Raw genomic sequence first — 16293 nt, forward strand, 5'->3', positions numbered from 1 at the left:
CACCTTAAGGTCATGGGTTCCTTGGCTCCTCGGGAAGTCGTGCTATGGATACCATCCTGTCACTTACACGGATAGTCTACTTTCCCCAGCTGATTTTCCCTCACGTGATCGCCATTGGTGGCGTTCTCCTATAAAGACACTCTCGCAAAGTCAATTCTTAGTCCATCAATAATTCCTCTTCACAACGATTTCTCGTCGTCATTTCCTCATCAAGTATCTAACAAACCGCATATGATACTCCATTATAGTTCATTGTATCTCGATGTCTCACTGATCTGGTCATCACGCTGACCAGATTGACCGGGTCTACCATGCCTTCTCCACCGACACGTCCATCAAAGAGATACCGCCCTCACGTACCTCTAGATAAGCGTAAGAGGGCCATACGAGCATGTATAGCTTGTCGGAATGTCAAGAAGAAGTGCGTTCTGACTTCAGCAAATCAGTGCCAAAGTTGCACTCGCGCCGGCCAGGTCTGCATTTTCGAAATGAAACCGAACCACCGGGACGACACACTTTCACCGGAACCACTTAAATGGAACAAGTCAGCCCATCTTCTAGCTGCCCTAACTAATCATTCCAATTTGTGTGGAAAGTGCATTCACTAATCTTTTAGCATGTAGCCCGGTTTGGGAGGCGGTAGCCATGGATGTCTCTCGGAGCTTCCATGAAAGATTTCCTGGAATCAACTTGGATTCTGAACAATTTTCAATAGTTTCAAAGCTTTTCCAGGAGGCTGTTCAAATGAATGAACAGGATTTGGTCCCCGAGATCGATATTCCTGGCGGGAAGTCATCCACTTCGCTTCAACGGATCTCTCGACCTAGAGCCAATATGGAGCCTCAACCCATTGATCCATCAGCTACAGTAGTAGTCGGTAAGTATACAAGAATAATTTCTTGCCAACGAAAAGTATCCGCTGATTGAGTTGACAGATAGTACGCCTTCGGCATCTCATGCCAGCTTTCTAGCGGCAATCTCGGACACAATCCCACCAGTACATACCAGGAGCGAAGATGTAAGTAGCGCTCACCATCTTGTGGCCTCAAAGCTTTTTTAGAAGGTTCTGGCTAACCCTGTACACAGAGTCCTGTAAACCTAAGCAGTCTTGCCCAAGAAGAGGACGCTTTCGTGCCTGTCACTATTCTCAACCAACTTCCACCTTACGAAGATGCTCAAGTCCTTGTTGACGTGTTCTTCACATTCCTCGAGTCCAACTGGTACTATTTTGACGAAAATTGGTTTCGCAATTTGCTCACAGAGATGTACATGAACAAAGCCAGTGCACCGCTGCGGAAGCAATGCACCACAATTTGTCTTGTGTTCCTCGTATTGGCACTTGGGAGTACGTTTGAGCATATATTCCGGCCGGCCGACCTGCTATTTAGAGACCGAGGGATCCCAGGTAGCACATTCTTCGTGCAGGCCATAAAGCTAATCCCGAGAGTCATTGCGGCTAACTCTGTCGAGAGTGTGATATGCTGTCTTTTGACGTCGTTGTACCTTCTTGGAACCGAGGACATTTCTCATCACCATACATACCTAGGGCTGGCTTTGAATTTGGCCACCGGTCTCTCGTTGCATCGTATGGGAATGGAAAACGACGAGACGGCTCAAGCTCATGAGATGAAAGTCCGACTGTTTTGGACTATCTATAGCATCGAGCGGTACGACAGGCAGCGCCAGTCCCGAAAAATGCTTGGAACTAATAGCGTATTTAGTCAGACATCTGTTATTATCGGACTTCCAACCATGCTGCAACTCAAAGACATCACAGTCTCCCTCCCGCAAAAGCGACAGGACCTAGATAAAGACGGTTCTCAACGAGTGGATCGACTAGTCGCATTCACCAAGCTAACAATGGTAATGGACGAAATCATCAACGCCGGGTACGTAGCAGAGACACCAGACCTCACGACAAGTCTCACATTTTCTAACATGGATACGTAGCCGCATTGAACAAAGCTCTACGACCTATGATTGGGCTTGGTGCAAGCTGGAATCTTGGAAACAATCTGTTCAGGCTCACTTGCTGTTCACCCAAGAGTCTTCATTTCGAGCGAATGCTCACCTCGATATCATGTATAACATGATTTGGGTAAACATTGGTCGCGGAGCTACACTGCGTCTTGTTCGCAGACGACTGTATCCTGTTGTCGCAGACTCAAGAAGCTCCGAATGCGATGAGATGTATCTCCGATCCCAGAAACTGGCGGAACGATGCACAGAGTCGGCCACAATAGTCATTGACTGGATTGAACAATTGCACAGCCGTAATCTGCTCGCCAGATTTTCTTTTACAGACTTCCATACATGCAGCTCGGCTGTCATTGTACTGCTTTTAAACGCTTTACTCCGAACTCCCTGTCATCAATTGCTGCCCATCGCTCGTGGCATAGAGGCCCTGCGCTTTATGGCGAACGGCAGCACGTTGGCGATGAACGCACTGCGACTTGTTGAACGCCTGCAAGAAGGAGTTTATAAGACTACTGGCGTGATTGGTAGAGGAGGTATTCTTGATCAGCAGCTATCATCTCTACAGCCCCCTGGTCAGAACTTTTCGCAAAGCGATACCCTCAATCTTGCCAGAGACATGCCATACGTTACTGCTGCGAATGATACTGCTTGTGACGACGCCGCCCCTGATATTGCCCCTCTTGACCTGACTCTTTTCGCGGACCTGGAGCCATCGCTGCTCGAATATTCTGAGCAATATCTGACGCTATTCGGATTTGACGGCTTTGGCTCTACGTTTGATCCAAATTTTCCAATGTAGGATAGAACCAAGGAAAGTTTATTTTTATATCGAAAGGGTCTTGCGCCTTCGCAATTATACTCTGCATCCACGCGCTCGACGAATGCGGGGAAGAACGAGCTGTTGTTTTGGTTAGATATTTCAAAACGTTTACTTTCAATTTTCCTGTTGTCGGATTGTCGTTTCAGCATCTGCTTCTCTTGTCATTGTTACCCTATCTTAGAGCTCCACGAGGGATCGATTATCGAGCTAGACAGAAAATGGAGCGGATATTGCGAAATCGTTACCAATACCTATATCAGAGGTGGGGGACTTCTCCCGGCCTGTTTGGCTCGTTTGCGAGGGAAATTGTCCTAGACAACGTATGGCCCATACCAGGAATACTGGCAATGGTACGGGAAGGGGTAAACTAACTTACTTAGGTATAGCGTATACAAAATAAACGAAGAAGATATTTGGCTTTAGAAATTACTTGAAACGCCCATCCACTAGTTAGATCCTGGCGCATTAGTCACAGTATTTATGAAATACGTGGTGAATGTGATGTGATCTTAGGGTTAAGGATTGCGCTAGCGTCTCGCGCCGCCGCGGTCTGGTGTAAAATGATGCACATCATATGCCTCCTAAGACTTCCTGGTCCGTGCGAAGACCGTGTCTCTCGGGAGCTGTGTGGGGATATATTTGGAATGTAGAAAATCGTCGATAAGCAAAAAGTTTTGGATGTGGATAGATGACTGTCCTGGAGCTTGTTTACTTTGTCCAGAGTATGATTCTTTGCGGTTACGAGTAGGCGTGGGCAACAAGTTAACTAGTGTAACTCGAGGTTTTATAGGCATCGACCGAGGTGAAATACTCCCTTGAGGAAAGGGCCGGTCATGTATCGATCGTGTTACATAGCCGAAAACCCGGCTGTGCTCTGATAAGAAGGAAAAGCACTCTTTGATGATCAAGACTGTTGCTGGTTCAAACAGCTTTAGAAGAGTCCTGTATAGATAGATAACGGTTTTCCAGACTTCTCTCTCTGTGTGTGCACTGGTTTGTTTATAGTTTGCCTGGTTTGCAACGAATCTTGTAGAATCTCGGTGTATGCTACAGAACAGTTATTATACCGCATTTCCTGTCTCATAACGTCAAATACAATAGGTAAAATATTTAATTGACTGTCTAATCCTATTATGGACTAGCGTACAGATATGGCGCTAAGAAAGAACGAAAGAGTGTCTATCTTGCGTCGCCTGCATTGAGAAACACACGCCCCGTCAACAGGATGCGAGGGTTGTCGGGTCGCTGCATGACGCTCGAGGCTTGAAGAGCGGTAGCCAAGGGTTTTGTGGAAATGGAGACAATGAGTCCCGTTTCAGGGACCATTCGGGAGAGAAACACCATAGCCTCGCCTGTGGTATCAAACATGAAGTCGATAGAGCGAGGCAGAATGATATCTATTCCTTGGTTCTGGCAGCTACTGCATGCAAATATTGGTGGCACCGTCTCGACGGGAGATGGATGACGCGCATGCTCGAGGCGTGTCGCTCGATATTGGGGTACGGAGTCTTTGGAACCTACGGTGGATCGAGTGGCGCAGAATATTTCACTGGTTAGGGATCGGGGTCTTGTCAATCTGTTTGCATCTGTTGTGAGTTGCCTACTGCCAGGTGGTATATATGTTGTGAATGATGCTGACGTATGCCATGCGTGTCTTTAAGCTGGAACTCTCTCACCTTCGCTTCGACCCCAGTCGTCAGTTATGTATCAGCTACGGTTACAAGCGACTTCCAGGAAGGGCATGATTGGGCCTTGGATCCTCTCCCAGATTGGCTTTCTAAATACGAATCTACGCACGACTGGACCCCAGTGCTCGAGTTGTACTCCCAGATGACCAATTTCACACGCCTGAGCAAGCAAGACTGCATGCTTGAATATATCGACCCTCTCACACCTAAGAAACCCTTGGTTGTTGTTGCATCCAATATCACAGCTGCTGAAAATTACGGCAACACTCTTCTTAGTGGTTTGATCACAGGGTATAATATTTGGAGCCGGTCGCCCTGGTGGATATGTCAAGCTTATAACCCTGGGTTCAAGTCTTTATGCTCTGAAGAATGGGCCGATACCTTTATTGACGACTGGGTAGTCCTCACACATACGCATGAGGAAAAAGGTCAGCCTGGTGGCCTTTCCGGGTTAAGGTCGATTATTGCCTTGTCGGTGCCGACAGCGCCATCAGCCCTCGGTGTGGCCTGCACTATGGAACACAGGTCTTCACTGTCGTGAGTGTATGCACGTTGCTCCAATGCTGCTTTATTACGCTTGTCTGGTGTTTCTCTCGCAAGAAAGCTGGCTTTTGCCAAGGCGAGCGCACCATGGTCTTGATGGGTGATGCTATCGCGGAGTATTTAGAGCATCCGGGAGATGTGTCAAGTTCCCAGGCCGTCCGTATGCATCCACAGGTCTGGTGCCCCCAACGCCGGCTTTTGTGGTTCAAAGCTGTTAGCCGCAACGTATGGGCGATGTCCCTGACATTGTAAGTTTTACGAACACTCCATTTATGTATAGAAGCTAAAGGTTAATGGGTGAAACACTAGACTTATCATCGTAATAGCGGCACCAATGGCTATATTGATCGATAACGTCATTTATTGGAAGCCTCGGGGCCTTGATCTAAGCATACCGACTATTTTCAGGCTAGGCTTCGGCCTAAATTCTGATTTTATCGGCCTGGGTAGTGAAACACGCAACTATACCCTGATACAGTGTGTTTTTCTTGCCAACGCTGTCCAGCTTATAGTCAGTTTTCTTTATCTATTTTACAACAATATCTTGACGCATCAACTTGTTGGCGACCAGTGGGTGCGGTTTCTACACCCAAACGGAAAGAAGTCACTGCGCGTATCCACGCCGATTGGGATGCAGCGCTCGTCCTATATACTCTCCCTTCCCCTCACATATTCAATCGCCCTCATCATCGCTATGATATTACTTCACTGGCTTGTGTCCCAAAGTCTGTTCGTTGTACAAACTATAGGTTTCGATACCAACGGCAAGCTATTGAATTCCTCGAGCTTCAATGGCTCAGTGGTCGGATACTCAATACTTCCCATTTTACTTGCGACCATATGTGGAGGTGTCATGGTGATAGGGCTGCTTGTCAATTCTATGGTGCGAAATCATCAAGACGTGCCACAAGAGTTTTTGAAATGGGGATCTAGCAGTGCCCATATCGAATCTCTGTGCCATAGACCGGACGGGGATTTTGATGCGCATCTATTCCCTTTAAGCATAGGTGTTGTTTCAGATAGCCTCCCGGGAGGCATTACTGGTCCACCTCGACTTTCATTTTCAACAGATATTCATTTGCGCTTACCACAGGATGGAGAGATATACATGCTCCCTGCAAGGAAAGAAAAACCGAAAGCAACCTGGCCGTAGGAGAGTTGAGTTATCTCTCCAGGTGCTAGAGCATGTACCAAAGCAACATTTGAATATTGAATGAACCTGCCAAGAATGAGAATTCTATTTTTGAGCTCCTGTTCATAAGGTTGACATTGGGAATGCCCTGTCTCCCCGGTCTCACGGCGTACTCTTCCTTCTATGAAATCGGAAGACCGAAGATAGGGGATACTATTTTCGACTCCTTGCCAGTGGTGCTGTTGGCCAGATTGTGGCGCAGCTGGCGAAACACGAGGGACTTTTTATCATTGGAAATGTTGGTTCGGATGAGAACTTGAGCTACATAATGGAGAAATTGGGCTTTGATTATGGATTCAATTACAAATAGGAGAAGCCGAGAGAGGCTCTTGCCATCTAATATGACAACATCAGTGGCGAGCACCTTGAGGCTGCCCTTGGCGCGACGAAATATTTTGGACGCATCGTTGCCTGTGGTGTGACTTTCGATTTCAGCAGTGCGCCATATGTAATCAAAGTCTTGAATACCGTTATCACAAAGCGTCTCAGTATGCGTGGGTTTATTGTCGCAGACCTAAAAATTTGGTCAAGCCTATTTCCTGGTACACCAAAAGAAGATGCAAAAATGGATCAAAAAAGGTTCTATCAAAAGCCTCATTCACGAGACCGTGGGTATTGACAACGCTGCCGAGGGACCGTGGGGATTTTTGGAGGAAAGAACAAAGGGAAGGCCCTGTTGAAGTTCTAAATAGTGTATATCGACAGAATGGAAGTGGCAGAATGTGCCAATTGCACGCGTATCAGGATGCGTGGGTACGAATAGATCGATTTATTCGTGTGCAGGCTTTACCTTTCTAAATTATTTCCATTGAAGATTCAGCTTCATATATACCATCAACAGGTGTGAAATATCAGCCAACCTCTGCTGCTTGATCTATACAGAGATTGCATGGTTTCTATGACTCATTTAGTACATAGAATATCGAATAGGTTGTATGCGTAAGGCTCATACGGGTTCAGGCCTTGTTTGTTTGTTTGTTTGCTCGGTTGTTTACTTTCGGAGGCTAGGTATAAGTAGATGACTATGAGCCCACAATGATCATGTGTTTTTGTTCCTCATTATATATCTCTATCTATAGCATTGTTATAATAGGCCTTTATTGGTTTCTATTCATATTTGTACATTGGTTGTCTCTATGGGAGGGTAATAAAATAATCATTATATGACATTGTTGCTATGTGGCTGGCTCTGCACAACACTGCGTCAGGTATGTTTACAAGTATACGTTATGGACATTGTGACTTACACCAAATAGGCAATTTGCTCATCCTCATGTAAAAGGCTTGACATGTGAAACACTTCTACACCAATACCTTATGAGTACGTGTCCTCCTACGTTCTGCATCCTCATTTCTCGTATCACTTTTCTCGGTTCCTACTGTCTATCAGCATGTAAATGCCTGCTCGTAATTCTACACACATTCCACACGTTTAACCTAGCTCACATCGAATGCACTAATGCGTCTTCAAGTTGTCCTAGAGCGTTTGTCAAAAAAGATCATGATCACAACAACCCCAGAGGTCCACGCATGATAGATGGCCCCCAATCGCACTAAAATGGAGACCTATGCGATTTCAACCGGTGCTGCCCATCGATGCCCCGGGTGGGAAAAGCTCTTCTATTCCCAGCAGTAATTAGTGCATGGCATGATTGCCTTGGGGGTCAGGGCTCCTTGGTGAGTTTACCCCAAGTTAGTCCATAGGACTAGGTAATCTGCTACTCTGCCGTAGAGAATCATCATCGTCTTCTCCCTCTCTCTCCCGTAGAAGTTCTTTGCCCGCTAATAAAGAAAAAACACATGAATTAACATTGATGTTTACGAGCATGAGGTGCAATCTATACCTCGGTGCTAGGGTAGAGTGCTGGCACGTGACGTTCTCCCGCTGGACCGTGCCCTAACACTTAAAAGTGATCGAAATTGTCAATAACTTATACCATTCGTTGATTGTATGATTCTCTTTATTGATATAACAAGATAACAACTGCCATCTATTCATATGCTTTTATGGGGGAGAAGTTGTTTTGGGCCACGAGGTTGGAAATATATATTTGAAAGGTCTATATTGATCATATTCAGACTGGAGGGTCGGATGCCTCAACAGTTGTAGGCAAAGGTCATTAGTACCGCCAAAAGTGAGAATATCATAAGAGAGATGTAACCACTAAATGATTAGGAATTCGACTGCAAGAAAGTGTGCTGATGATTTCAGTTCGGTAGATTCCTGAGTCCTATGAGCTCATCTTCTCATTCCTTCATTCCTGTCTCTTTGAGTAAAAAAGATTATAAAAAATAATAGATAATTATAGAAAGCTCGATACAGACGAGGAGTAAGCCTCGTATGAGAGGAAATGGGCATAATACGGCTTCAGGAGGGGGTATAAGTTCCAATAAGGAGGAAGATCCCATAATACGGGATGGGTACAGAGTTCAGCCCTCAGAGTCCTCTCATCTAGCCACGGAAATTTGAAGGTTAAAAGGCAAGCTTACGGGCTAGGAATCCAAGGAAAAGAGAGAAAGGTAAGTGAGCGAGTAAAGGTTGAATGAAGACAGAAGGGAAAAAAAAGTCCTACAAAAGACCCAGCCGACGCCTGATTAAGAAAACGAAACAAAACAGTGAAGGTCGCTCAACGCACTGATAAAGGAACAAATCGAATCATCAGATCCTACACCAACAAAATCTCCAGAGCGACTTTATTAGACCACGACGCCATCATCACTGGCGGTATCAAAGTGCTCGCGAAGGCTATCCCAAGTCCAAGGCCCACCATGATAGAACGTGCTCCGTTCATCTTCATCATCCAAGCCAGCAAAAAATACATTAACATGGCGTAGATCAGACCACCGGCTATCTGGCCGCGTGACGGGCAAGGTGAACTGCCACAAGCGAAAATCATCGGCAGCCTCAAAGTATTCGCGGGTAGAGCGGCCGTTTTGGTGCATGACCAAGCTCGTGGCGAAAAGGTTTAGCTCTTCTATGCATTCACGCATCCTGTACACATCCTCATGTGCAGAGTCGATGCGTTTGTTGGCGCGTTTGAGATCTTTGGTCAGGAATTCATTTTGGCGTTGGAGTTCGTGGGCCCAAAGCAGCATAGCGGCTGGGCTGAGTCCGTCTGTGTTGGCTGAGGCATTGGGAGTGGTGGTGGTGGCTACGCCATTGGTAATTGGGGTAGTGAGAGGGTCAGAGTTGGGAGATGACATGTTGATGGTCAATCTTGAAGTAATGGAATGAGTATGGCTTTCTGATCTAGGGGAGATATGAGTGATGGAAGATGATGAGAGAGAACGAAATCGCGTCGAGGAGAGAAACAAGAGGAGACGCGTGCAGGCATTGAGATCACGAGGGTGGAAGACCGCTGAGTAGTGGCAGTACATCCATACCGCTGTTGGTGACCAGGCGATGAACATCTTAGACCGCTGGGGGTTGGCAGTATATAGCACGTGCGACTCGTTGAGCATAGCATGCCCTAGGAGAATGGAAATATATAGACTAGGTGTGTGTAAGGACTATAACCAGCGTCTATACTGAGCAGCAATATATAGCAAAGTCACCAGACAGCTAGCATCAGAGCGATTGCTAGCAGTATCAAATAGCGAGAGAACCTACAATTAGTACTGTGACTAGATAGGTCATTGGAACACATAAGTCATATCCAAGGACAACGCCCTGAGAAACAAGTCACATTTTGGCCCGATCTATTGATTAAGTACGATAAGAGCAGCATCCTTAACCAAGAAGAGCGGACTAGATACAGACGAGGAAAAGGAAACGTGGGAAAATGCAGGAAAGATAGAGAAAACCGTAGTAGCAAAAGGTAAACGCACACAAACATGTCACATCTCCGTTAGTGCAAGACATAGGAAGCCATAGCAGCAGGTAAAGAAAACGCGCCAGGGCGTCGACAAAGGTCAACTCAATGCGCGGAGACACAGCCCTGGATCGCTCCTCCCAGCCTGACTGCGGGCGGAAATGCGAAAAACGCAGAAAGCCACTTTTAACGCAGATTCTGCGATCGTAATTCGCATCAAGCCGTCAAGGGGGTTAAGGAGTTTAGATGAGGTCAGCAACGTTCATGGGCATCTCCTCGACCTGGGTGCTGTAGAACTGCTCGATCTCACGGAGCATGCGAACATCGTCGGCGGTGACGAAGTTGATGGCAACACCCTTACGACCGAAACGACCACCACGACCGATACGGTGAATGTAGTTCTCGCGGTTGGCGGGAAGGTCGTAGTTGATGACCAGGGAAACCTGCTGGACATCGATACCACGGGCCAAAAGGTCAGTGGCGATCAGGACACGGGAGGAACCGGAACGGAACTCCTTCATGATAACATCACGCTGGCCCTGCTCCATGTCACCGTGCATGGCGGAGACAGTGAAGTCACGGGCAGTGAGCTTGTCGGTGAGCCAGTCGACCTTTCTGCGGGTGTTACAGAAGATAACGGCCTGGGTGATGGTGACGGTCTCGTAGAGATCGGACAGGGTGTCGAGCTTCCACTCCTCCTTCTCAACAGCGATGTAGAACTGCTTAATACCCTCAAGGGTGAGTTCCTGCTTCTTGACAAGGATACGGACGGGGTCGCGCATGAACTTGGTGGTGACCTCAAGGACATCCTGGGGCATGGTAGCGGAGAGCAGGGTGACCTGGGTGGACTGGGGAAGGAGCTGGAAGATGTCGTAGATCTGCTCGGTGAAACCACGCTGTAGAAAGGAAGTTAGACCTGGTTGAGATACGCGATACCAATTGTATATCACTTACGGACAGCATCTCGTCAGCCTCGTCGAGGATGAAGAGCTTCATGGCGGTGGTGCTCAGAACACGGCGCTGGATCATGTCTTGGACACGGCCGGGGGTACCGACAACGACCTGGGGACCGGCGCGGAGGGCGTTCATGTCCTCACGGACGTTGGTACCACCGATACAGGCGTGGCAGTCGAGAGACATGAAGTCACCGATGGCGACAACGACCTTCTGGATCTGCTGAGCAAGCTCACGGGTGGGGGCGAGGATGAGGGCCTGGCAGGCCTTGACCTCGGGGTCGATCTTCTGGAGGGCGGAGATCGAGAAGGTAGCGGTCTTACCGGTACCGGACTGGGCCTGGGCGATAACATCGTTGCCTGACCTTGTTAGGCGCAAATTCCATAATTTTAGGAATAAAAGGTAACTCACCCTTGATGATGGGCATGATGGCACGCTGCTGGATAGCAGAGGGGCGCTCGAAACCGTAGGCGTAGACACCTGATCCACCGGTCAGTATTTTTCATCCACCCCACCAGATAAGAGTTTAGGGTCACATACCGCGAAGCAGCTCGGGCTTCAGGTCCATAGCGTCGAATGAGTCAGTGACCTCATCGTAGTTAGACTCGATCTGTCCTGTGGAAGCGAAAAAAGCGACGTTAGCCTCAATATTCTCCATGTCGTCTCTCTGTCTCTTGCCCACGCCACCAGTCTGCCAACCAGTGCCCCTGGCTGCAGACAGCGAAAAGCGAAGAAAGGCGATAAAGAGGCCAGAAACCTGCAAAAAAAGGCGCTGCACATACCCTCGGGAAGATCCTCAAGACCCTTGTCAGCCATGATTGCGGTTGTAGGAGGGGATCACAGGTATCGCTGTGATCTGTGGTGGGGGGTTTTTTAAGCGAACTGTGGGGTGTTCGCTGAGCAGAAGGCTAGTACTACAGACTCCTTTTCCAAGAAGTCTTTGAATACTAGAAAATAGAGAAAGTTGATGTATGTGAAGAAATCACAAGAATGGTGGGAGGAGAGAAGAGAAGGGAAAGAAAAATCGGATGCCACCGTGCCGCCTCATTTGCTGCAATGCTTTTTTTTTTACGGGTCACGAGGGCCTCACCGCCTTCCTGTCAGGGCTTGGCCCAAGCGAGGAAGTTATTCTCTACATTGTCGCTATTGTTCTTGGTGTACTTGATGTTCTTGATGTGGCGCATTTACTGGCTTTGACATTTCTGGTTCTCTTCATTCGCTTACTCCTGGTCCCATTGGCTTGGTGACCTTCTTTCGTTGGGGACCCGTGAAAATCTTTGAAGCCCTAACATTGCCACTCCAGATGCCAGACATCACATCCTTAGTGAGCCATCCACCTCAGGATGCAGAGGCTATACGCGAAGCTATCCCCTCCCATCCACTAGGAGTCAAACCCAGTGGAAATGCCCTGTTGGCAACGTGGAGTCTACGCGACGCCATTGGCACTTTTCAACATCTGCCAGATGAGCTAATCCTGTCACTGTTGGAGACACTTGATGGGGCAAGTCTTTTGAGCATCGGACGGACATGCAAGGCTTTCTATGCGTTTACCCGGGCAGAGGAATTGTGGAAGGCGCTGTTTGTTCGGTAAGCCAAACCCCAGCCCCAATTCCGTCTTAAATATGTAGACCGATACCGACTTTCGGTGTTTTGTCTCTTATATCCATAGCATCAATATACACATTGTTCCAGATCTTGTACTAAGTCTTGCTCCAGGGATCCAAAGGAGAACTTCACATGGCGGGGAACATGGCGAGGAACATATTTGAACCTCCCGGCCACCAAGGTGCCGATGATTGACTGCTCTCAGTTATTCTCTGATGCCCTCTACCGGCCCTTCAACTGTGCACACATCTCACTAGACCCGTATGTGGCCAAGATCCCCGCGCGGAACCAGATCGCCCGCATGCCAGATCTGTCGCCAGAGGAATTCCACGCAAACTGGACAGACCGACCCTTCATCCTCACCAAGCCCGTGAAAGCCTGGCCAGCCTACAAGAACTGGTCAGTCGGGTCCCTACTCGCCCAACATGGCCAGAAAAAGTTCCGCGCCGAAGCTGTGGACTGGGCTATGCGCACTTACGGCGACTATATGGCAGACAACTCTGACGAGAGCCCGCTATACCTCTTCGACCGATCCTTCGTCTCCAAGATGGAACTTTCGGTTGGACAGCCAGAAATGACACTCGACGCAGCATACTGGCCGCCATCCTGCTTCGTCGAAGATCTCTTCTGCGTGCTCGGTGATGACCGTCCAGATCACCAATGGTTGATTATCGGACCAGAGCGTTCCGGTAGCAAGTTCCACAAAGACCCGAATGCCACGAGTGCTTGGAATGCCGTGCTACGCGGTCCCAAGTACTGGATTATGTTCCCGTCTGGTGCAAAGCAGGCCCCACCACCAGGCGTGTTTGTATCGGATGACCAGAGCGAGGTCACTTCTCCGCTAAGCATTGCCGAGTGGCTACTGGGCTTCCACGCTGAAGCACGCCGGACACCGGGATGTGTAGAAGGAATCTGTGGCGAGGGTGAAATCTTGCACGTTCCTTCTGGGTGGTGGCATCTGGTGGTGAATCTGGAGCCGTCGATCGCCATTACGCAGAACTTCGTCCCTCGTGGCCATCTCGATGCTGCGTTGGATTTCTTGTCGAACAAGCCTGATCAGATCTCCGGGTTCAGGAAGAACGTGGCTAATCCGTATGAGCGGTTTGTGGCCGGCATGCGCGAGTCATACCCTGACTTACTGGAGCAGTCTTTGGAGGAGCTGCAGAAGAAGACTGACGGCAAGAAGCGTAAGTGGGAAGACATTGTTCATGGAAAAACTGAGGATACCCCAGATGGAGATGACAACGGAGGAGGTTTCAGCTTTGGGTTTGGAGATGACGGGAGTGATGTCGAAGTCCCATGAGCCACTACTATACTTCGAGGTGGGCTGGAAAATCAGCTCTACAAGCCAACGTCACATCCAACAAAAGGCATTCAAAATCAACAACTGCAATGTGATACCCAGATTAAAGATTGGTTCAAGTCTCGTTATCCTCCGCTACTGCCCTGCGGGCCTGCAAGTTTATCAACGCTGGGATGCTTTAATGACACGCAATAGTCTTGGAAGCTGGAGTTCCCTCCGAGAAAGCCAGGTATCCAACGAACGCGCCCACTGCGACAGCAATCATTACTGGGCCATTATAGGTCATAAACAGAAGCCTAAAGCACCAAATCAGCAACCCAAAAAGCCACGATGATTCTTCGACACCTACATGATGAAGAAGCTATAGAACACCTGAATGGCATACAAAGCAGCCATGGTAACCTTACCACGACGCGCCAGCGCCGCTCTGTTATCCCTTCCTACAAGCAGTGGTGAGCCTTCGTTGCGGGTGTGATGGATAGCGTCCTCCAGGCCGTTGGCAATGATAGGGTCGGCGATCTCATCGTCTGCAGAAGCAATGCATCAATGAGAAGCTTGCTCAACCAGAGTCCGCCACCTCCCCGTCACCTCTCAAACAGCGAGCTTAGAGCTCGAACATCCCAGGTAGCACCTAGCTACCTGGAATGCACCATCCTTGACAAGTACCTTGACCCATGGAAAGAGTAGAAGACTTACCCCCTGTATTGGCCGAAGTGGCCACAAACGTAGCCAGACGCTGGGCATGAGTGGCCTCGTATTTCCGTGTCACTGATCGGATTCCCTCGTAGCCAGCGGTGAGGATGACGATCGCAACGAGTGAGAACAGGAAGGAGAAGGGACCGGTGATGCGCCAGCTGCGGAAGATAATGCACAGGTTCTCGGAGGACCAGTTGAACAGCATCTAGTGGTTAGCAGAGATTAGCGGGATCCAACACAGGTATTATCCCGGGGCTCAGAGCTATATCTCACGTTCATATTGCATTGCCCGCCCATATCCATATCCCCATGGTCCATACCACCATGGCCGTGATCCATATGCATCGAGTGGTCCATATTGAGTGGTGGGAATAATAATCAAAGAAACAACAGAAAGTAGTGGGCTCCCAAACACAAACAAATAAGCGGAATGTCAAAGTACTCGCAAGGAGCTGGGTTTTACGAAGAGACAAACAACACAAGTAACGTTGACGACAAGAGAGGGGAATGCAAACACGTCAAACACGATAAGATCTCTCCATTTCCCAAACGCGGTCATAACGAACTCCCAGCTACGGACGCAATTCTCTATCATCTGCTCTCGCATGCCATTCGCTTCGACTGTTTAAATCACTATCACTTGATTGTGTGTTCCCTTTCACAATGGCAGACACAGCTCCAGCTCCAGCAGCCGCACCCGCGACCACCGGAGCTACAGCACCCACAACCGGCGCAGCAGCCAGCGCACCGAATGCGCCCGCCGACGCAAATGCCGGCAGTCGCGGACTCCCATACTACGAGAAATTGCGCCGAGAATTGCGAGACACATTGCAAAAGAAACGGTTGATGGACAAGAGCATGGTGAGTGGACAGACCAGTCGCGCGTCCCTAACTTAGTCTGGGTTACGTTCTGCGCGAGAATAGCGTGCACGAAATGCTTCCTCTTACCGCGAATCTTTGGCTTTCCAATGGATATTACAAATTGTCTCTCTCATTGATACCCTGCTAATACACGCACTCTCTCCCCTCTCAGGCCCAACTCGAAGACCAAATTTTCCGCTTTGAACAATCCTACCTTGAAGAAACAACCGCCGGAAATATCATCAGAGGATTTGACAATTACATCAAGGGTTCGGCCAGCGGATCAAGTCTCGGCGCTTCGGGCCTTGGTCTTGGTGGCGGCGTTGCCGGTTCAAGGCGCAAAGCCCAAGTCACAGACTCGGATCGAGTGTTCTCGCGCAGTTCGGCAAGTTACATGATGGTATGTGGAATAATGCAGCAAACCCAACAGACGCAGGTGCAGACATTGCGGGTGGCTTCCGATATCTCTGGTTTGAAGAGTACGACTAACGAGGTACCTTTTCGGTGTATTGCAGGACTCGCCCGGCCCATCCTCCGCACAAACTACGCCCTCCCACGCGGCGACACCGACATCTACAAACGGGAATGGCTCGTTTAGTAGGAGTAACGATTCACTTAACATTTCCGCCGCTGCTAGCGGGATGAAGGTTTCGAATGGTGCTTCGAAGAATAAGAAGAAGGCGACGGGCGGATCGAAGAATACCAAGGGCAAGAACCAGACTGAGGATTTCTCTGATGAGGACAAACCTTCTGTGAAACGATTGAAGATTAGCTATGGACGGGATTGAAAATTTAACCGTGTCTGTCACTGTCGTGCATTCTGCTCGGGGTTTCTCGGGTTT

General features: G+C 48.7%; 7 protein-coding genes across 7 annotated transcripts; 4 read left to right on the plus strand and 3 right to left on the minus strand.

Moving 5' to 3' along the window:
- Positions 1-744: 744 nt before the first annotated feature.
- Positions 745-2776, plus strand: N7446_004483 (fungal specific transcription factor domain-containing protein; the record flags this gene model as incomplete). The annotated part of the gene is made up of 5 exons (XM_058513232.1): positions 745-877; positions 936-1018; positions 1087-1667; positions 1722-1889; positions 1951-2776. 5 exons carry the CDS (start codon positions 745-747, stop codon positions 2774-2776), a joined length of 1791 nt encoding a protein of 596 aa, XP_058374561.1.
- A 1662-nt stretch (positions 2777-4438) lies between these two features.
- Positions 4439-5026, plus strand: N7446_004484 (uncharacterized protein; the record flags this gene model as incomplete). The annotated part of the gene is made up of 1 exon (XM_058513233.1): positions 4439-5026. One exon carries the CDS (start codon positions 4439-4441, stop codon positions 5024-5026), a length of 588 nt encoding a protein of 195 aa, XP_058374562.1.
- Positions 5027-8917: 3891 nt separating this feature from the next.
- N7446_004485 (uncharacterized protein) lies at positions 8918-9424 on the minus strand (the record flags this gene model as incomplete). The annotated part of the gene is made up of 1 exon (XM_058513234.1): positions 8918-9424. The coding sequence occupies one exon, from the start codon at positions 9422-9424 to the stop codon at positions 8918-8920; it is 507 nt and encodes a 168-aa protein (XP_058374563.1).
- An 850-nt stretch (positions 9425-10274) lies between these two features.
- Positions 10275-11802, minus strand: tif1 (putative eukaryotic translation initiation factor 4; the record flags this gene model as incomplete). Its single annotated transcript, XM_058513235.1, has 5 exons — positions 10275-10928; positions 10987-11345; positions 11398-11466; positions 11527-11601; positions 11769-11802. 5 exons carry the CDS (start codon positions 11800-11802, stop codon positions 10275-10277), a joined length of 1191 nt encoding a protein of 396 aa, XP_058374564.1.
- A 487-nt stretch (positions 11803-12289) lies between these two features.
- N7446_004487 (putative F-box and JmjC domain protein) lies at positions 12290-13894 on the plus strand (the record flags this gene model as incomplete). Its single annotated transcript, XM_058513236.1, has 2 exons — positions 12290-12573; positions 12703-13894. 2 exons carry the CDS (start codon positions 12290-12292, stop codon positions 13892-13894), a joined length of 1476 nt encoding a protein of 491 aa, XP_058374565.1.
- A 178-nt stretch (positions 13895-14072) lies between these two features.
- On the minus strand, positions 14073-14947 carry N7446_004488 (low-affinity Cu transporter; the record flags this gene model as incomplete). The annotated part of the gene is made up of 4 exons (XM_058513237.1): positions 14073-14190; positions 14244-14421; positions 14591-14795; positions 14864-14947. 4 exons carry the CDS (start codon positions 14945-14947, stop codon positions 14073-14075), a joined length of 585 nt encoding a protein of 194 aa, XP_058374566.1.
- A 306-nt stretch (positions 14948-15253) lies between these two features.
- On the plus strand, positions 15254-16239 carry N7446_004489 (chromatin modification-related protein EAF6/MEAF6; the record flags this gene model as incomplete). The annotated part of the gene is made up of 3 exons (XM_058513238.1): positions 15254-15451; positions 15624-15851; positions 15967-16239. The coding sequence occupies 3 exons, from the start codon at positions 15254-15256 to the stop codon at positions 16237-16239; spliced, it is 699 nt and encodes a 232-aa protein (XP_058374567.1).
- Positions 16240-16293: the final 54 nt, after the last annotated feature.

Source organism: Penicillium canescens (genome assembly GCF_028828765.1).
Source record: "Penicillium canescens strain IBT 15451 chromosome Unknown utg000003l_segment0_segment0, whole genome shotgun sequence".
NCBI classification, from domain to species: domain Eukaryota; kingdom Fungi; phylum Ascomycota; class Eurotiomycetes; order Eurotiales; family Aspergillaceae; genus Penicillium; species Penicillium canescens.